This window comes from Anas platyrhynchos, chromosome 9, assembly GCF_047663525.1.
Source record: "Anas platyrhynchos isolate ZD024472 breed Pekin duck chromosome 9, IASCAAS_PekinDuck_T2T, whole genome shotgun sequence".
Taxonomy (NCBI): domain Eukaryota; kingdom Metazoa; phylum Chordata; class Aves; order Anseriformes; family Anatidae; genus Anas; species Anas platyrhynchos.
The window spans coordinates 17,068,058-17,089,388 of NC_092595.1; the positions used below are offsets into that span (position 1 = coordinate 17,068,058).

Genomic DNA, 21,331 nt, shown 5'->3' on the forward strand with positions numbered 1-21,331 from the left:
CCCCTTGTTGAATAATGCTCTGGTTCCTAATTCAGAGCAGTGAGGGAAAGCCTTCAACTGCTTTTGGTAACATACAAACATCCAGATACACCCATAAGCTCTCGCTGACCACGCTCCTTTTGATAAGAAAAAGAAGCCTTCTGGCCAGCTCTTGGAAGTGAGAACTACAACAAAAAGGAGAGACAAAACACTATCCCCAGGCATTTCTGCAGACAGTGCTTTTCCCTTCCGCCCATTGCTGTGGCAGAAAGCCCTTCTCAAAAGGCACCTACCAAGAGGCCAGGTGACCCTGGGTTACTGCAGGAAAGCAGATCACTAAACGACAAGTCAGCATGATGAAAGATTATTGGGAGATTAAGCTAATTAATAAAATCTCGGTAGGCTCTGCTGAGAAGGATCAGAATGGGTTTAGGACATCTATCATTCAGGCTGCTACACTTGTATTTTTCTACAACATGGACATATGTTCTTAAACAAAAGGCTTCGTTTTGCCTGTTGATGCTGTTATGAAATAGGTTAATATTCAACAATCTCAAGGATAATGGCTAGCTAGCTAAAACCTTAAGCAGTGTAAGTGGAAATTCTTTAGGACCATGGTTTCTAGGAAATTCCAGTGACCAATCTCAGCTTTTTTATTTTGCTATAGTTTTTAATTTTATTGCTCGCTCTTCTGGTTCAACCTGCAGATGGAAGAAGAGAAAATGAAGGTACCTGCTGCGCAGAGGCTGTCACGCTGCACTGCTCCTCTGCTAAAGGTGGAGCTGCACTTCAAGTGGTTGTGGGTAGGGGGAGATACCTTTCTTAGACACACAAAGCATTTGTGTTATGGGGCAGCTAGTTCCAAGCTGTCTTGGAGACATTTGCCACATGTGCCCGCATCTCCCAGGCCCTCAGAGGAGTAGTAACAGGAATGCCCTCCTGGAGGACTGATCATCTTGCAGTGCCAGCAGCACAGACTCTTAACTAACTCACCTTTTTGCATTGGTACTGAGTGACTGAATATAATGGGTTAATTTTGTGGGGGTAATTTGTGAGGCCTCTTCTCTGCCACCTACAAACAGGATCTAGCTTTCCTTCAAGAACTCACGTGAATTTCCATGTTTTAGGGCAGGTTGTTTTTTGTTTGCCAGAGCAGTCAGTAAGCTCCCCAGATAATCTACCTCTAGGTAATAAAATGTGGTAAGAATTTTTGAAAACGCTGACAGAGCTGAGGAATGCTTCTTCTGCATTCATTTTTTTTATTTAATTTGTGTATAGGGGCCTCTACATTCAGGCAAATGTTGGTGATTGTTTGCACAAAGCAAGCTTGATCTGTGACCACAGGATTGTGGGCAGTGGAGGGTGCTATTCGGGCTGGCAAATGGCGAGGGCATGACATGATGTTTGTAATCAAATTAAGAGATGCAGCCCAGAGAAAAGCTACAGCTGTTCATGGAGCTTGCAAAACAAAAACTGCATGTTGTGTAGAATATGAAGACCAAAATCACTTTGGGGGGGAGGGGGGGAGAGGGGGAGCATTCTTGAGACATTCTTGGGACATTCATGAACAGTAAAGCTAAACTGATCAAACTTAAAGTTTGTGTGTTTTGCATCCTCGGTGCTGAGCTTCACTTTTTGCAAGCAAATTGAGGAGAGGAGGTGTACTAGCAAGCAATGTATTTCCCAACAGCAAGCCAATGGGGTGTTGGTGGAGCAGTAATAGATAAGCTGCCTAGTGATAGAATTAATATATTGTTCATAATGTTTGGCAGCCCTTTTTAATGGCATGTGTTTATAGATAGTTTGTAAAACAGCAAACTAACTCCCTTTTTCATAAACAGCTCTCCTTTGTTTAGCTTCTTATCAGGCTGGGTGACTTGCAACCCTAGGAAGGAGAAGATAGAGGAAGAGCTTTAGAATAAAGCTGCTTTCAGTAACCACCCTGTTCTATGTAAGTCTGCTGTCTTACAAAGCATGTGATGATGACATTGTAGACCTGTTCATTGACGATCTGGGCTTCCTTAGGTAATGCTTTATGTTGCTGACTTAACCACTTTCCAGTTGAATCTTAGGCCAGGTACAACATTTGCTGTTGGAGGGGGATTAATTCTTGAAATCCTGGAAGGACGCAACTAGAGACGTGCTTTCAAATCCCCTACAAATTGTCTTCCTTCTTTGCCAAGAGGTTAGTGATTTTCTCTGGTCGATGGGAAGAAGCATAGGACACAACTGCGTGGAAAATTCATCTTTCTTCAATGGTTTAAGAGTTCACGACTTTGTCCTGTGGCAGCTCCTGTGGCGTTCGGAACACAGCAAGGTATTTAATGTTATTTGATGGTTTGTTTTTTGGTTCTAGAGCGTGACTAGGGTGGCTGTTTGACCACAAATGATACTCCAGACTTGGAAAACCTACTTATATTTCATAAAATGCAGATTCTCGAGCAGGTGTAATGCCTGCCTCTGATCTCCACCTTACAGTTCTTCAAGCGGTCTAAGGGAAGTATTTCCTTTTTCTGCAGTGTAGAATTTGCAAATACGCTATAGAAACAGTCTCTACTCTTGAAACAGTTTTAAAATGGAAAAACAAGTAGGAAACCTGAATGGAGGAAAACTGCAAGCAGTGATACACAGACCAAAGTAGGCTGATTCCAACAGTGTACAGAAGGGAACAAATAAAACACATGAAGCATCATCCTTTCCTGATGCTGCTTCTCAGCTTCAGTGTATTACAGGGTTAGGGTTGCACCTGGATCATCCTGTCCAACATATATCAAAAACCTGTTCCCTCTCAACGTCTAATCCTGTGAATCTATTTACCTTGTTGATTTCCAGAGCCTTCTGCAGTAACGCATTGTACTTTTGTATCTTGTATTATATGGGTAAAAGATTCATTTAATATTTAATTTACTGTCCACTTAATTGGATGTTGCTAGTTTTTGACTTAAGAGCAAGTGAAAAAAGTCTCCATTTAGTGCCACTCAGGTTTTCTGAACCTCCTTTTTGACATCTCTCCTGTCCTTTTGGTCCTTCCACTCACCTTTTTTTTTTTTTTTTCCCCTGAAGAATCTTATTCCAACTTTTTGCTTTGTTTTTCAGTGCAAGCTGTTCCTCATGCCCTGGTTATACTTGTTGCCTTCCTGGGCAAGTAGCTGGACTGTTATATTCTTAAGGTGCTTTCTGATTCAAATTCAACGATACTCCAAAAGTGATGGCTTACGTTCAGTTCTGATTTAGGAAATTTACAGTGGTAAAGATGAGTTCTCATATTGGGTTTGGTCTGACTCTTTACCAATGTATACCACCTTTCCGGGTCTAAGCATGCTGGCTCCAAGATGCTGATACATCAGGGGTTCTAAAATGGCATAAACAACATTCTCTGTTATGCTCTTGGTTAATCTCCTAATAACTTTTCTGATTACGCCAAGGCTTTCTTCCTGTGTAGTAACAACTCTGACTGTACATGTCAGACTGGTTGCATTTTCCTTGAGTGTAATACTTAGGAGTATACTTAGCTGTCATAGAAGAATATTTGGTATTTTGGTGCATATCTGGTCTCTTTCAGGATGCACGCAGTTTGTGGGCAGACTATTTGCTCCTTATCTAGGCTTTTTTGCATTCATTCAAGACTACGTCCAATAGCAAATGTCCCAGGTCAGATGCTGCTGTGCCATTGTCTACTTGCAATGGTGAAAATTTGAAAAACCCGGAAAGTAGCCAAAACTCACATATTATTTCCTAGATTTTATTCAATTGACTGAAATTGAGCTTTCTTCTTATCTCAATTTAGAGCCTCTGGTGACAAGTCTTGATGTACCTTCCGAAAATTGAAGTACTTTGTATTGATCAGATTACCTTTACCTTTACTCTTGCAGACTTTTTCACAAACTGTGTCTCTACAAATCCCTGTAAAGGCCAAGCTATCTCTCTCTCTTACTCCCATATATTTTCAGTTGGTCTACTGAATTTTTGAATTTGACTTAAAAATGAGTTTTAGGTGTTCTGTAATGTTTCTGAAGAGCTGTTTTTAAATAGGTTTCATTTTAGCAGTTCCTTGTTGTTTTTTTTTGTTTTTTTTTTTAAAAAAAAAAAAAAGCCCACCATCTGTGCTGCACTTGAATACCCATTCAAATAGTCCATTTGGTGAACTATACCATGGGAGTAGAATGCTGTACCCACCAAGTGTAATTACAGTTTTATCTCATCCACATACCCTTTTTTTTTCCCCTCTGAAATTTCTCCCAGGACCCTTTGGGGTAGAAAAGCTTCATTCATCCACGGTCACATACCCATCTTTGGCCATGAGCTGCCCTGAGTCTCAAAAGACAGGGAAGAATGCTGGTTCCCCTCCAAAACAAGTTATCTTCAAAAAAAGCAGCCGTGACAAAGCTGTAAGTACCATAATAATGGATCTAAGTAGGCATGGATTTCAGTTGTAGTCAGGTTGGAGACATTACAAATCTTTCCTGCCCTTTTTTTTTTTTTTTTTTTTTTTTTTTCTGAAGAAGGACCATGATCTGTGTTTAGTGCTATGTTTGAAAACACGATGTAAACCAAGTTTACAGTAGGTCTTGCATAGGAAGGCAGCTCCCCTCTCACTCTTCCTAGGTTGTACTCCTGCTGGTAAATGTTTAAAACAAAGCTGATGCACTATGTTTCTGATAGCATAAAAAATCTTTAAATCCATAGTTCTTTATCCAATCCCAGGAGTATTTCTGTTGTTCTTCTACACGTTAGGCCCTCTCTTCTGAAGTCCTGAAACATGTGAATAGCAATGTTGTCTTTTGGGGTTTGCATGTTTGTTGGGAAAAAAGTAAAAGTTTAAAATGGAATGGTTCTCTAGAAGATTTCCAGCACCACACCATGTTTTCCATTCTGCCCATCCACCCCCTGTCCAAATCATCAACACTTCAACCATGTGCTACTTCTCCCTACAGCTGACCATCTACCTGGGAAAGCGTGACTTTGTTGACAACATGGGGACTGTGGAACCTGTAGGTAAGTCCACAAGCGTACATACTATCCTTTCTGCTCTCTTAACCCTGATTATCCTCTGGTAATCTTTCTTTTTTTTTCCCCTTTCTTTCAGATGGTGTTGTATTGATAGATCCTACAATGCTCAAGGGGAAACAAGGTTTGAGAGTTTATGCAAGATACGTGTTAGAGATTGTACTGTTAATAGCAATGCAAAATGGTTCTAATATAGCTTCCCCAATGAATGGGCTTCTTACTCAATGTAACATATGTTCTTGTACAATCCAGTTAGGATTCATACCACATATAACAGTGTTAAAATGGGTTTCCATGACTCTAGTGCAGGATTTTACTTCCCACCCTGGCTATGCTGTTAGTCTGCTGCATGCTTTACCTGTCATTTGCTTCTTTCCAGTGTACGTGACCCTGACCTGTGCTTTCCGGTATGGCCAGGAAGACATTGATATCATTGGCCTCACCTTCCGACGGGACCTGTACTTCTCTAGGGTCCAGCTGTACCCAACCGCTGACAAGCCAGACACTCTCACCCACTTGCAGGAATCTCTGTTAAAGAAGCTGGGGAAAAACGCCTATCCCTTTTTCTTTACGGTGAGTATCCTGTAAGAGCCTTTGACCCTCTCCTCCTTGTCTTCTATCACTGGGCTGTTGACACTCAGTGAGGGACTGAAGACAAGGATTAATATTAAGTTCATATTACGTGAGGCTCAAATTTTGAGGAAAAGGCAATGTTTTGTTTTTTTAGTTACCAAGTGGTAAACTGCAAGAATATCCAAACTGTCCTAACCGTGTGAAATGTACTTGTAAGAGGCAAGGAGTTTTGCAATGGCTTTATGCTAGCTGCAGCTCTAAATATCCATGTCTTCCCAATTCTGGGGAGCTGGAATACGTTATACCATTGCCACGTTGCTTACAAAGGAAGTGTCAAATTCTTTCTTTAAAAAAAAAAAAAAAAGTTTTATTTTTTAATCAAACAAACAAATGAAAAGCTTGGTACCAGACATTGTAAACAGCTTATTGCCAAATTCTGAATCTGACAGGATGTGCTTCCAGCACTTTCACTGACATGTCTGCCTTAGCATTCCTTAGGAAGATCCAGGTATGAAAACCATATATTCTGAAACAACAATAAATAAGAATAAATAAGTCTTTGAATCTGCTCAGGGGATAGTTACCTGTCCTCTGTTGCTGACCACTCAAATACAACCCAGTGATCTCCAAACTGCTGGATTCTCTGATGGGGTGTTGCATTCCACGTGTCCATGAGCTGCTCTGCAGTCTTCCCAGCTGATGTCTGAAGTTGCTGGCCCTGCCTAGTCCAGAAACACTGGCTGGTGGCTGGCTGGTCTTTGTGGCTTTAGCCATGTTTCCAGAATAGAGAATGCTTTCTCAAGCTTCAAGCCCATGTGAGCAGTGATGACTGGTACTGCTGTGAGCAATGGTGATGATCCTGGGTGGGGAGCCAGGTGTCCCAGCTTCTAATCTGAGCTGCGCCTCTAGAGCTTAAATTTTAGCCCAGGAGCTTCACGTGTCTGAATTTTTTTCTTTTTCCTTTTTGTCATTTTTTTCTTGGCTCTTTATGTTTAACCCCTCTCTTCCACAAAGACTTTGTTACAGGGTTAGCATAAGGTTCAGCTTCTGTCTCAGCTGGAACTTCAAAGGACTGCTGTATTACTGCAAGTGGCCTGTTGTCCTTTTGTAAGCAGCAAGTTCATTAGAATATCACAGAGTTGGAAATCTGCATAATATTGCTTTGGGTTATTTTTCTCTCCTTGTTCCCACAGTTCCCAGATTACCTGCCTTGTTCAGTCTGTTTGCAGCCTGCACCTCGTGATGTCGATAAGGTGAGACAAATGAAACACTTGTGCTTATCATGGTTGAGGATGTATGGAAAACATCATGTGAATTTATTTGGCTAACTTGAGAGAGGAATAAGTTGATACTGGGGTTTGTTGTGCTATGCCACCAATGTCAGGAACCTGACTCTTAAGAGCTGCAGTGTGGGTCACAGAGTCGGAATTTAATTCCTCACAATAAGAAAAGGAATCTAGTTCAATAGCTGCAAGACTGTGCTAAATCTGCAATGCTTGTAATTTCATTAAGGGTACCACATGATTTGTGGGTTGGACACACATAAAATGACACAAAAATGTCAGGCAGGCTTCTAGATCCCTATAAATAGCATGTGTTAAGATCTCCTTCTGAATTAAAACAAATACAGAAATGGGCTGTTTTACACATGTGTGTAAACAAAACAAAAGTCCTGGAGGAAAAAACACTAAATAATGAGATGTTCTGCAAGGTTTCTGACAGCATTTAAAATAGTCCTTTTGTACTTCCCGGGATGCTTCTCTGAACATCTGGGTTAGACTAAAACCAGGCAAGATGGGATGCAAGTTGTAGCATGCAGTGCCACAAGGACAAGCTATGTGTTTTGGAAGGATTGATATTGTAGCAAAATTTAATATATTTCTCTGAAGTTATCTGGGACTCTTGCAGATGTCCCATGGCAGTGTTGAAGACGACTTAAAGCAAAGATCAGCTTGGCCTGATCACTCCCAGCCCTTAGACACCAGGAAGTAAGAAGCTTGACCCCAGTCAGGTATTGGCAGTATAAAGCAAATTCAGAAACTCAGGGTGGACTGAAGAGCCTTGCAGCCTGGTCAGTGTTATCTCCTGTAGCATGCTGTGACCTCTCCAACAGTGCTCTCACAGAAAGCCTTTTAGTAGTAGGGATGTCGTTTGTCAGAGGTTGGGAACTAAGCCTTATTTATCAGAAGGAGCATGGAATAGGTGAGTGCTGCCACACCAGTTAGTAAGGGTTTGTTACAATGGTTGGAGGCCAGAAGAATTTGCAGTTGGCAGGAATCTGCCAGTTTCTAGTGTACAGGAAGAGGTTTGAACATCTGCAGATGTTCTTGGCTCGTTACACTGATTTCTTTCTCTCTGGCAGAGCTGTGGGGTGGACTTTGAGGTGAAAGCTTTCTCAACAGAGAATGTGGAAGAGAGAATTCATAAGAGGTAATAAAATACATGTGTCTGTCTGTCTTCAGCTGTTCTCTCTTAAAGAGGGTCAGAATGTTCAATAATGCACCATGGTTGCTTGTTCAGCTTTGTTCCACTTGTCAGTGGACTTCCTGAGCATAAGCACGTGAGTGCAAAACTCCTGCCTCTGCCAAGCACAACGTACCTGTTGTCTTCTGCTGCTTCTCAGGAACTCTGCACGTCTATTGATCCGAAAGGTGCAATATGCTCCAGAACAGCCAGGACCCCAACCTTGTGCAGAGACCACGTGGCAATTCTTCATGTCCAACAAGCCGTTACACTTGAAAGCTTGCCTCAGTAAAGAGGTGAGGAGTTTGCCCCTGGGGTATGGACATCATAGTATTTCAATACCAATATGTGTTTTGCTGCCTAAAGCAGCTATTTTGTGTGTTACCCAGCCTCTGTCTCAGCTGAGACTGACTTGCCTTACCGCTGGACGGTTTTAATGTCGCTTTTGTCAGTAGCTACTGCTGGGGGAGCCTGGGACACTATTATCAGCCATTGGAGACAAAATCATTGAAAAAAGGGTCATGAGTCCTTGGGAAGGGTCACCTTGCCTTATCTGGTCTCCGTGAAGGAGATTGAATTTGTGTGGACTGGAGTGGTATAGGGCCTGGGAGAAACCTCCTGACTGGGTTTCTGAGCACTGAATTCCCCCTAGGTGTACTACCATGGCGAGCCCATTCCAGTCACTATCACAGTCACCAACAGCACAGAGAAAACCGTGAAGAAGATCAAAGTCACGGGTAAGTTTTTACTGTTATTTAGGATTCTCTTAGGAATCCAAGATTCTTTGGTGGGAGGGCTGAAAGAGCTAGAATTTAGTGCTTGTAACTACTTAAGCAGGCAGCATGGGGTGCGTCAGGAATTTGTTTAATCCACCCTATCTGTTGCTGTTTCTTTGCTGCTGTTCATCAAGTGAAACACTGCAGCCTTTTTCCTGACTCATGGTTACTTACATGGCTTAATTTCAGGCATCTGTATGTACAATCTAAGCAGGAAGGGACAAACACTTATGGTAAGCAAGACAGGCACTGTGGGGTAATCTACTTCTTTGGGAGGCTGGTGGGAAGAGCTCCCTGATCAGTGGGATGCTAACAGTAAGCGTGCCTAGGTTGTGTACAGCTTTGCCTGGGGCTTCAGAAATGTTTGGCAATGTGAGGAATGGCCACTCTGCCAGTGATGGTGTAATTCCTCCTGAGGAAGCTGAGGGCAGGGCCTGAGTTTCAGATGCGTTTCAGTACTGCCTGTGCTTTATTTGTAGGACTGCTTGTTTTCGTCCCACAAACCCTGTTGCTCTCAGGTCTGGGGAAGACAATCTGAGAAACAAAGGATGAGAGAGAGAAAAGAAAGCAGGGAAGGAACAAAGTAGCTGAGGGTTTTGTAGCCAATTCAGTGCCAGTCTTGCATGTACTGTCTAGTAACTCCCAAATACCTTTTTAGGTTGGCACACATCTGCCTGTCTTAAAAAGACTTTGTTGTTTCGGATTCTCTCATCAGTGTTTCAGTCAAAACTACCATGTCCTTTCTGGTGTTAGATTAGGATTGGAGAATACAAACCACTTGTTGCCACAGGGTCCTGACTGTAGTTTGGTATCCTGTCTGCTTGATACTGGTGTCTCATGAATGCAAATGCATAGGCTATAGAAACGCAAGAGATACCAGTGACCAGAGGAGAAAGCAGACACACTTAGAGAGGGAGATCTTCATAATGGAAAGAGCAGGCTCCCCTAGGAAACCATGAGCTGCTGACTTTGTCATCTGCAAATCAAGGCTGGATGTGTTTCAGGCAAGACAGAGCCCAGCAACACACAAGTGGCCAATGTCTATCCAGATCAGGCTTCCTGACCTGGTGATCCCTTCAGGCTCTAAATGTATGGATTTTTCTGCTGTCTTTGTGTTTTCCACTCCTGAGATTCAGTGGGGCAGCTATGTTGTTTCTGATTTGTACGCACAACTAATTGTCCCTTTTCTTCTCTCTCCCCAAGTGGAGCAGGTTGCCAACGTGGTTTTGTACTCCAGTGACTACTATACAAAAGTGGTGGCTTCTGAGGAAGCACAGTGAGTGAATATTCTGCTTATCCATGCTTGCTATACTCCTTCCTTCCTCTTAATTACCCTCCTCAGTTACGGGAGGTGCTCCTAACCGTAGTCTGGCAGTTGCTGGCTGTTACAGTGCTCTCTTTGCCTTGTGTGTGTGTGTCTTGACACCAGCCGTAGTCAATGCAGCTGCTCTCCTTTTTGTATAGCCAGCAGATACCCTTCTCCTTTTTTCAGAGATTGGGGGAGGTTGCAGAAAAGCTGTTTTGTTTGAAGAGTAATTACCTACTAGAAATGCTTAGCAGGGCCTATGTAGGGTTCTCCATTGGTTGAAACCTTTAAAGGGAGCTGCAACATTTTTCTGTGCTGCTGTTTGCCTGGAAATGCTGGATGCTCTGTCAGTCTTTTTCACAACACTTCACTTGGTTTCTGCTGGCCTTAGCTCACAAAAGCCTCGGGGACTGTTGGTGGTGTGGAGAACCCCTTGCTTTTATGCCTTGCAGTGTGTTGGCAGTGCAGCGTTGAACTTTGCTCTGTGAGGAGGGTTGGGTACACCCGTACGTTTTGTATTTTTCTGTTTTTTTTTTTTTTTTGTTTGTTTGTTTGTTTGTTTTGTTTTGTTTTGTTTTGTTGTTTTTTTTTTTTTTCTCTGTATCTTGGGGGCATCTTTACCTTTTTGTACCGGTCTTCTAAACTTGGATTCATTTTGTCCAAATGTAGAGGTCTGCAGCGTAGTTTGACCTACTTCTAGAAGTATGCCTTAATGTGAAATTAATGATTTTCTGCAAATGCTTGTTTGATTATGAAGGAAACTTTTCTGACTAGTTCAGATGTAGACATCTGCATTGTAGACATCTAAATCTGGACAGATAAATACGGCTCCTTGTGGATGGCTTTGTAATCTGCTCTGCAATTACCCTACTTGGGTTTGTAAGGCAGATCAGAGTGTATTGCTTTCCCTCTCACCTCTCTTTATTTTCAGGGAGAAGGTGCAGCCAAACAGCAGCCTGACCAAGACACTGACAGTTTTGCCCTTGCTAGCAAATAACCGGCAGACCCGGGAAATAGCCCTGGATGGAAAGCTAAAGGATGAGGACACCAACTTGGCTTCTAGTACCATGTGAGTGGTTTTAAGTGGTCCCAACTGGTAAAGGGTATAAAGAAGAGGGGAGAATGGAGGGAACTGAACTATCAGATGTTTGTACCTGTCCTGATGGGTCCATCTGATTGCATGACCTACCCATCATAGCCGTTCAGGCTAAAGTGTGATCACAGATCTGGAGAGGTATTGGCTGTCCCTAAGGCTCTTTTGCTCCATTGTTTTTAGGAGAACAAAATGTTCATCTAGTTCTTATTCCTGCCACGTACTGCTGCTCTGTAGCCGTACTGCCTAACACCTCTTTGTTTTCTCTGGTAGTATTAAGGATGGAATAGACAAGACAGTGATGGGGATTCTCGTTTCCTACAAGGTCCGAGTGAAGCTCACTGTTTCAGGGTAAGAGTACCAGACTTCTTGCTACATCTGTTTAGAGTTAGGAGAGGGAAGTGTGTGTACCCCATTGACTAGTGGGGAGAGGGTGGGACACTCCACCATGAGAAAGGGTGTATGTTGTAGGGATATTAGGTTAACTCTAAAGCATGAACTTCCTTGAAATTGTATATTTCTGGCCTAAAAAAAAAAGTTTTCTTGAGGCAGAGGTATTGGATTACTTTCCTTACCTATAGAAAGCTAAGCTTTTTTTTTTTTTTTCTTTTTAAGGAAAGCTATGGTAAGACTTTGGCCACATGACCAGAGGTTGAATTAGGAACCTGTGGTTTGCAATACAATTTTATTTCATTGCTATAATTTTTTAGTTTGTGAAGGCTTAAGTGAAACTGTGTGTGAACCTTTGTTGGTGCTTTTGTTCTCCCAGAGCAGAAGGTAGGAGCAAAGGAGCCTTCCTAACACTTGATCGGGGGTTCAGGAACTTAATCTTTCACTGTGGGAAGGATATGAAAAATGAAAGTCACTTTTTTTAAAAACAAGTGTATTTGGAGGTTAAGCTTTGAGGCGAGTAAGAATATACGAGGGAAGTGATCTCAATAGTCCACCAGTAAAACACTGTTTGCTAGAGTACCAAAATGGGAAGGCATTAAATATGCTTATATATTTCTTGTCTTCTTCCATAGTATGCTGGGAGACTTCACCTCCAGGTAAGCATCCTCTTTTCAGACCATGTAGCCATAGCTCTTATTTCATCTTCTTACCCTCTTACTCTCCTTCCCACCTCCCTAACTATTCCCTAAGCTGATCGAAATAAGAAATATGCAAGTTCAGCTGTGAAAACGATGCAGTTGCAAAAATGCATCAAATTTACATGCACGCAATGTTCAGCACGTAATAAACCCAGCTTGTTAGGGTGGATATGCATGTGTTCTGTGTTTCTTTTTTTGTGCAGAAATCTGAGCTTAACTCTTTTTGAAGGGGGAGTTAGGATTAGAAAAAAGATGAAAGAATGAGTAAATTCGGAGTTGAAGGTTTGGGCTGGCCTGAGCTGGGAGGGAGACTGAACCAGGAATGACTGGGGCTGTGGATCTGACGCATTCTCTCTTCTCCCCAAAGTGAGGTGGGCACAGAGCTGCCGTTCCGTCTCATGCACCCTAAACCTGAGGAAAAGAACCCAGCAGGTCAGTTGTGCCTCATTTTTGCCTGTTTTATTGTCTCAGATAAGTTCTTACCATTGCTATGCTTGCAGACAGTTAGCCTTCAGTGTCTGGAAGCCAGCACTGGGGGCTGCTGCGTGTGTGTGGTAAATAAAACCTCAAAGCACAGTGTAAGAGGGAGAAGGGATGCTGAGATGGAATAAGATAAAAGTGGGTCATGTTCCCTTTGTCTTTCATCTGTGGAATCACAACTGAAAGCACAGGGACTCAGGGAAGCACAGCACAGTTAAATCTCATGACTGCTGTGCAAAATGCCCTGGATGCAGCTGTCAGCAGTTCCTATCCAGATTCTAATATAGCAAATGAGAATGTCGCAGAAAATGCCCAAGACACACAACGCTACAAAAAGCAAAATATTTCTAAGCAAAGTTATAAGGTGATAAAACCACTGGGGATTTTACAGTGTCTCTCTTATGTTTACATGGCATTGGCCACAGTGTCTGAGGTGTGGCCTTTAAGTTCAGTTTGTGTATAGGTATTTGAGAGGAATGTCTCTTAAGAATTAGGTCAATAAACACAAGTATGACAACTTTAAAGCTGGCAGGGATCCTGCCTGAAGGTTAACAACCAACTTGCTGTCTTGGTTGTTTGTTTAATAAATAAATAAATAAATATATCATGGTACAGTGTAAGGAGCTACCTTTCCCAGGGAATATTAAATCTTAGGAGTGGATGCCAAGTCTTTAGGTTATCTTGAGCGTTTGTCTTCCTGCTTCCTCAGTTCCTGACTGGCTCTGTTCTGTAATGGTGAGCCTATGGAAACTGCAAAGTGCTTAAACTAAATCAGTTCCTGTGCAGCATCTGGGGCAGCTATTGAACACACAAGATTATGCCAGCTTTCACTGTTGGGATTGTTCTGTGTGAGTCACCTTGTCCTGCCATCTGTGTTTGGATGGAGTTGTGTAGGCTTCAAACATAAAACCAGGGCTGCTTCTGCACTGCAATTTTTTCCCCATTTGGCTAAAACTTACCTAAAGCCTCTGTATTTAAGAACACAACTGCTAGAAGATGGAGGAGCCTGTGAAAGGAGTTACCCAGGATAGGTTCTGTGTTCTGTACTGGAAGCATTAGAAAGGGGTGATTTAGTCCCCGTTGTGTTAAATGGGTTGCATTAAACACAGCAAAGCCAGCTGGTCAAAAAAGGTGATTCTCCCACTGTATTTGGTGGTGGTGCAGCCTCACCCTGAATATTGTGTACAGTTCTGGCTCCACAACATAAAAAGGATGTTAAGCATCCAGAGGGGGGGCAACAAAGCTGGCAAAAGGGCTGGAAGACAGGTCCTGCGAGGTGAGGCTGGACACTTGAGTTGGCTAGTCTGGAGAAAAGAAGGCTAGCAGGAAACCTCATTGCTCTCTGCAGCTCCGCAGGGAGGGGAAGCAGAGGGAGGTGCCGGTCTCTTCTCATTGATAACTGATGAAAGAACTTGAGGGAATGGCATGGAGCTGCACCAGGGGAGATTCAAATTGGACAATAGGAAAAAAATCTGTAATATGAGGGTGGTCAAACACAGGAATAAGCTCCCCAGCAAAGTGGTGCTTGCCCCATGACTCTCGCTATACAGCTGCACGCAGACTGCATCTGCTTCCAGAAATCAGGTCCTCAGGGCTGGTCTCTAGGGCTCAGAAAGTTGGACCACGCTGGGGGAAGCTGCCATGGGGCAAATGCTGCTGTTGGCACAGCTGTGCCTGTGCCGTGGGCTTCTGTTCCATGTTGTAGGCTGGCAAATCTCTGCTGCTCGCTTAATCGTGATCTTAAGTGGGGATTCGTGGTAGGAGAGCAGCTTTGGAAAGGGTCTTCGTGGCTGTTCTGGTAGCTTGCACGTACTGAAGTATTTCCATCACACTTCCCTGCAGAAATTCCCCTGCCTACAGGCTTGGTGAAGGCCAGGGACCTTTTTGGTGCTGGTGGCCCCAGGAGAGGTGGCTGGTGAGGGCCATCTAGTGTCCACAGGGAGCCTCGCGTGGTGGAGTTGCTGGGGGAGGCAGCTCAGAGCTGCAGAAGTCTGGAGCTTTCATGGATCCAGAGAAAAGCTTGAAAACGTTAAACAAGGACTATTTAGAGGCTCAGGGGACTGTAAAGAATTCTGTGTATATTTTTAGAACGGTGTGGATTTTTTTGGACGTGACACCATGTTTCGGTGTTAATGCAGCAACCCCATTTCTGTTTCCTGTGCTTCAGGCAGATCATTTTAGCAGAAGCATTTGTAGCTTGAGGAAGGATGGAAGTCAGTTCTCCCTTCGAAGATCACTTCGAAGGATGGCTGGTGTACTCTTTTATATAGTACGCTCAAAAGGATGTGGGCAGAAGACTTATAAAGGAAATGGAAAACTTTAATATTTCTCAGATCACTTCCCCCAACACATCCTCTTACCAAAGGTGCAGCCCACATACATGTATTGTTTACTACATCAAAGTCCTTCTAGGAGCTTTCTGTCAGAAGACAGCTGTGGTTCGTGCATTTTCTTCAGATGGAAATTGCAGGTTTCGGGTAACTCGAAAAAGAAATGCAGTTAGTTCCAGGAGCTATCCCATGGGAAAGCCCTACAAACAGTTAACTGGAGAAATAAATGCTTTCTCTTCAAACAAGAAAACTAACACAAAAGAAAATTTCTCTGAAGCCTGCATAACTGATTTGAAAACTGTGCTGGAGTGTGGTGTCTCAGCTCATTACAGGGAATAAAAGAGCCTCCCGAGTGAAGATGGTAAACTAGAACTCTTACTGGCTTTCTGTGTCCTGTGCCTAATCACCGTTTCTAATTGTGAGTTCATGTTTTGGAGATGCAGTTTTTATTCTACCACCTTAGGTCATAAGCTCTGAAAAATCAGATGTGCTTCATTAGTGAAATGACATCCAATTTGGAATCGAGCAAAACAAGACTTAATTGCAGAGATGGAGCTTCAGCAAACAGTGTTTAGGCTCTTAAAGGCCCCACAAGATATAATTTTGTTTTGATGGCTTGTTCAGCAGCCTCTGCAATGGGTGTAGGCAAGGGTGCCTGCACAGGGAATTTTGAGATCACTCCTTATCTTCTTTTTCCATTCCTTTTTGTTTTTACTGATGAGTCAGTAACCAATTTGTCCATTGCACCTCCCTTCTTACTTGACTGTCACTTAGGTTGCAGCTGGGAGAAAGGAAAAGTCACGGCTACAGTGGAATTAGAAATGTCACATACTGTGACTTTATGGCTTATTCGTTGCAGAGGGGTAATATCCTTTTCTCTTTCCTAGCCGAAGTGATTTATGGCAAAAATAAATAAAACGTGTAGCATCGGTGTATTTAATTGTGCAGGGCTAACTTGAGTGTAGAGAACCTCAGAACGTCAGAAAAAATAAGCTTCACAAGAACACAGCTTTATTTTGGGGGGCCAAATGGGGGCAAGTGTGATCAGCTGCACTGTGCTTTATTTCACAGTATATTCTTTACCCTTTTTATTTGTCCGTCTGCTCTGAAGCAGTCATCCCTCAGTAAAAAGCAGGTCTGTCAGTGCATGGCTCTTGCTGACTGCTTGCTCTTCCTTCTTGCTACCTTTCCTTTCCTATGTTTATTTATAGCTTCCTTGTCTTGGACTTCTTGCAGGCCAGCATTTGCATGCTACATGTGTGCTATTTTTGCGACTGTTTTTGGACCCATGTGTTTCACAGAGGGTTATTTTTAGGCAAAGCAGCTCCTGTCACATTGGCAGCCTGTCTTTTCTGCCTGTTGACAAGAATGGATATAGATCTGTTTCTTTTAAAGATAGAGTCAAACTGGGCCATGTCTCTTCATGCTTTCAAGATCTTTCCCTGTCAGCAGTCAGCCCAGCTCCTGCTGGGATTTTTTTCAAGGCTGTGCTCTTAGCATGAGTTCTTTGGTCTGGGGTTTTCTTGCCCTTGTCTTGAGGTTTCACATTTTGTGGGCCTATGTCTTGTACACTGACCTTTGTTTTGGCTGTTATTCAACAAATAGTCATTTATCTGCTTCTTTGTTAAACTTGCATGGAAGGGTTCCTTCCAAGAAACCCATAAATACCGTGTCCCTTTAACATTAACGTTATTCCCACCCTGGACTGATATTGTAACTTTCAGAAATTAGGGAATTTTCAAAGGGCTTGAATGTCTTGAAGTGTAAGATAACCTACTCTTTTTTTTTCCTTTTTTCTTTTCACCACGAAGCTAAAAGAGGTTAAAAGCAAGCTTATAATGAAAATTACCGTATGTCACAACTTTAATTACATGGAGTCATTCCTGTGGCTGCATAATAAAAGCTTACAGAAAACCCTCTGCAGAGGGTATGGTGACGTTCGGGAGCCTCATCTGTCCTTGAACACAGCCCCCTCCCATCCCAGCCCTCAAAATGATTGCTGGGATGCCAGTTAAAAATAAGGAGAAGAAAAAAAAAAAAAAAAGACAACCTATTTTCAGGTTCCTGAGACTTCTTCAATGGTTTAATGCCAAATAAGCCATGGGACAGCACGATAACCCTCTGGAGTGGACATAATTCCTCCTAGAGTAGTAATACAGACATTTAACAAGCCTATGGGGTGTAGTATAGCAGCCTGAAAGGAAAAGTGTCCAGGTATCTGTGAATGTAATCTGACATATAAGCTTTATGAGAAGTATTCCTACACTGCCACGCTACCTGTGTATTGATACAGTAAGTACTTATCTGACAGAAAAGAACATGCCTTACCAAAGCAATACCTGTTTCTCCCCTCGTCCCATTCTGTAAAATCAACTTCAAACCACGCTGGTGGATGTTGTTCAGCTTTGCCCATATCATTAATGTCACTGTTCCCATAGTGACGAGTACACTCCAGAGAGGGGAAAGAGGGTGGACTATTTAAAGACTCTTAGTTGCAGGAAAATAAAATGACAACACTGCTTTATGTGTTGGAAACTTTTAAAACTTCTAAACGTTTCATTTTAAATCAATTTGAATCAAATATGGGTGCACTGAGACTTTCCAGACTTCATCTTGGCCCCTGTGAGCAGAGGAAGCTATCCTTTCCGAGTCCGGATAAATACCATCATGAACACTTTTACGTGATCGGTCCTTTGAGGCATTTTGGCTACAGTGCCCTACTTGGCACGCTTGTAATGCTGACTTTTCCAGCAATGCTAATCACCATTTGTTGCCTTTGATTTCTGTGTGTTGTGGGTGGGAATTCTCCAGGTCACCCAATCACCGAGGCATCCCAAATCCCTGGTGACTTCTGGGGAACAATGGCTTTGATGCACTTTGCTCCCTCACTTAAACTCATGAGAAATAAGCCAGTGAAGCAACCGTTTCTTGCTAAAACTTAAGTAACTGTAAGAGCGAAACAATCCATGTTCCTGTTTCTTCACTGCAGCGTTGTCTGTTCTGCTTACTTCAGGCTGTGCTGAAACACCTTCCAAGGAATCCTACTAGCAAGCCTGAATGCTGTTTTGTTACAGTGTGGTTAGCAAAGATCCCATCAAAGGAACACGTTAAAGTCCCAGAGGTCTCGGGAGTATGTTTAGGCAAGGCTGAAATCAGGAGTATTGCTCCTCGTGTGCATAATCTGCCTGATGAGAGGCCACCTAATCTTTTCTGTATTGCAGCCTCTGTTTGATTTCAGTACCTTCATGCTTATTGAATGAGAACGTCTTCTCATCAGCTGGATACTTAAAGCACAGTGACAGACCAGTTATAAGACTAAAGTCACGCAAGTGCTGTCATCTGAGAAGCGTGTGCACAGATGTTTCTCTCAGCTGTGACTGCTAGCAAGCAGAAATGGGAAAAATTTGTTCATTTCTCAGCCCTTCTGATGTCTTAGCAGCATTGCTGGGGTGCTCTTCCATTTGGGAGATCACGTTTTGCTTTGACGGGTGTATGCACATACATGTTGACGCTTTCCAGAATCCTTGTATTGCTGCAAATCCTGCTGCTTGTCACGGTTTTGTCTTGTTTATAAATATTTTGCTGGTTTTAGCATCCGTTGTTCTAACTATTTGCTGTATCTTTTTTCCTCCTTTACTGCATGCTGATGACTGCAGGGAAGGATGGGTAAGTTTCTTTTAATGGTATTCACAATCTAGCTGCAGCTGTGCATTGCCTCTTTGAAAGCTCCTCAAAATTGCTCACAAATCCATAGGGTTCACAGAGCATGAGCTTAAAAAATTAATGTGGCTTGACAAGTTATTGCTATCAGTTGAACAGCAATGACCGACCATGTGAAAGTCGCTTGAGACCATGTTTTGCCTGACAGCTGGACAGAAAGAGATGTCTGTGGTCAGCTGACGCTCTGTAGTTTTAGGAACTCAATAGGTTCAACCATGTGCCTATATTTTAAGCACAGAAGAAATAAGGATGAAAGGTTTCACATTTTAATTCAAGACAAAGACCCTTTCAAGCTGCGGACTATTCAGCTAGCTGGAATGAGCACGGTTCAGTGCAGGAGTTTCATGAAAACCTCCTCAGTTTGTCTCCTGCTTTGTTCCATTCAACTGCTTTTCCTACTAGCTTTTAGAATAGCAGCAACAAAGTTAGTATGTGTGGGAATATGATCCAAATCCCTTTGGAGACAAAAGAAACATCACCAGAGACTGTTCCAGGCTTTTCTTCTTCCTCCAGCACGTTGCCTTCAGTGTACTGGTATAAAAAAATGGCTGACATCATTTTGAAAGACCTGTGTTTCTTCCATTTCAGTGATGCAGAGATGGTATTTGAGGAGTTTGCTCGTCAACAGCTAAAAGATATGCCTGATGATGAAGAAAACAAGAACGTTTCCTCAACTGATGAGTGATGAAAACAGCAAGCTGCTAGAGAAGCTGTATAGTCTGGCATCGTTTAGAAATTTAGGACCTAGGTTCCTGGTAAACTGCATGTTCTGAGTGCATACATTGTCTTTCAAGGATCAATAGACGTAAAATCATGAATCTCTGTTGCTTACTAAAAGTTTTAGCTCCATAAAAGTGTAGCAAACTCAACACTTCGTGCTTACGCTAGTTACCAGAGGAGGGCGGGAAGGCTGCTCTGCCGTGACATCTGCTTCAGTGGCACCTAACAAAATGGTGGTTATTTTCACCACTGGTGAGGTCTTAAACGATGGCTTGTGCAGCCTGCTTACACTTAGCTGGGGTCACGGAGTCTCTGCTTTTTAAATGCTAGCGAGCTATGTTCTAGTTTGAATGGCTGGCTTGCTGCCTTTGACTTGAAGTTCCTCAGTGGACTGTGCAAAATTGATTTTATTTCCTTTTGTTTGCTTTTGCATTTTTCCTTTATCAAATTCATCTAGTTAATATTTTTAGTGCTTGCACTGTCCTCATGTATTGCTCATATCCATTTGCTCTAGCATTAAATGTCTTGCAGGTCATCTTTCACAGCAGCTGTAACGCTGAGATACTATGTTAGCTTTTTCTCAATATAATAGTTATGTTATTAAAGATCAGGGAAATGTGCATTGTACATGAATTTCTTAACAAAGATCCCTATATACAACCCCAAACAGAGAACTGGTAGTCTAGGCTAATGCTATATATAATCTAGTTTCCCATATGCAACAGTACTTCAGAAGAGGGTACAATAAAATTAAGGAGGAAATCACAGGGCAGCCTGCCCTGAGGAGGCTTTCCCTGCATCTATCTGCCAGAGATCAGTTTGTGCTCTAAGAAATGAGATTGTACTCTGCAAACATTGGTGTCTCTTGTTGATCTGGATATTCTCATTGTCTGTGTAAAAGTCTAATCCTTTCCGAAGTCTCATGTAGACCTTTGCTGAAGTGAGTTGCATCAGCTAATTACATGTTGTGTGTAAAAAGACTGATGTTTTCTTTTTCTTGTGTTTGTTCTAACTCCGTTTTTCAATGTCTTTGGTTTCAATTCTCCTGGAAAGTCTGAATATTGGGCCTATGTTAAATAATATAAATTTATGTATCTTACCCTATGCACTGGAAACTGGATTTTTGAGCTTCCCACTTAGACCCTAGCTATCAGTGGTGACCACTTTGTAGAGAAGAAAATAAGAGACATGTTTTAGAGATGTCCATTTCCTCCCAGCAGGAGCGGACTCTCACGAAAGCTTGCTGTAAGCAAGTTGCACTTCCGTCCTGCTTCAGACTGCAGAGGTTGGATAAACTTAGCTTGCCCGCTCTCTGGCTTTGGTTTCTGTTGGTAACTATAACCTATGAGAGCAGTCTGCTTTGGAGAAACACATGGGGTGTTCTCAGGCATTTCTGCAGAATGATGCTATATTTAGGTCTCATTTTTTGTGTTTTTTTTTTTTTTTTTTTTTTTTTTTTTTCCTGTTTGCACGTTTTCTCTTACTGATACCATCAGGGTTACAAGCCCTACTTTTAGAAATGGCCCAAAGCCTTTAACCAAACAACCTTATATGTGGCCTCTAACCCAGATTTGGTTAAAAACAAAGCCTTCTGGTTTGCTTTATCATGTTCTGTAAACTGGGCTTGTGTTAAGATGCTGAAAGCAGAGAGCTGAAGACCACAGCTGACTCCATGGCTCCATCAGTGCTCTGCCTTCACACCACCTGTTGGTGTTTGTCTCTTTGTTGCAGCTGTTTCACCTTAGATGAAATTGCAAGAGGCACTGGGTTTTTTTCACTCTTTCTCAGCCAGC

General features: G+C 42.5%; 1 protein-coding gene across 3 annotated transcripts; it reads left to right on the plus strand.

Annotated features, from left to right (window-relative positions):
• Nucleotides 1–4,125: 4,125 nt before the first annotated feature.
• On the plus strand, nucleotides 4,126–21,154 carry SAG (S-antigen visual arrestin). Of its 3 annotated transcripts, XM_013108714.5 has the most exons (15): nucleotides 4,126–4,367; nucleotides 4,914–4,974; nucleotides 5,066–5,110; nucleotides 5,366–5,559; nucleotides 6,753–6,812; nucleotides 7,922–7,989; nucleotides 8,183–8,318; nucleotides 8,675–8,759; nucleotides 10,002–10,074; nucleotides 11,036–11,173; nucleotides 11,471–11,548; nucleotides 12,223–12,246; nucleotides 12,656–12,720; nucleotides 18,755–18,764; nucleotides 19,407–21,154. In XM_013108714.5, the coding sequence occupies exons 1-15, from the start codon at nucleotides 4,143–4,145 to the stop codon at nucleotides 19,501–19,503; spliced, it is 1,359 nt and encodes a 452-aa protein (XP_012964168.3). In that variant the 5' UTR covers nucleotides 4,126–4,142; the 3' UTR covers nucleotides 19,504–21,154. The 3 variants fall into 3 exon arrangements, with proteins under 3 accessions (XP_012964168.3, XP_027320286.2, XP_071898559.1); XM_027464485.3 differs by lacking the exon at nucleotides 18,755–18,764; XM_072042458.1 differs by lacking the exon at nucleotides 18,755–18,764 and having other exon boundaries at nucleotides 5,066–5,559.
• The last annotated feature ends 177 nt before the right edge of the window (nucleotides 21,155–21,331 follow it).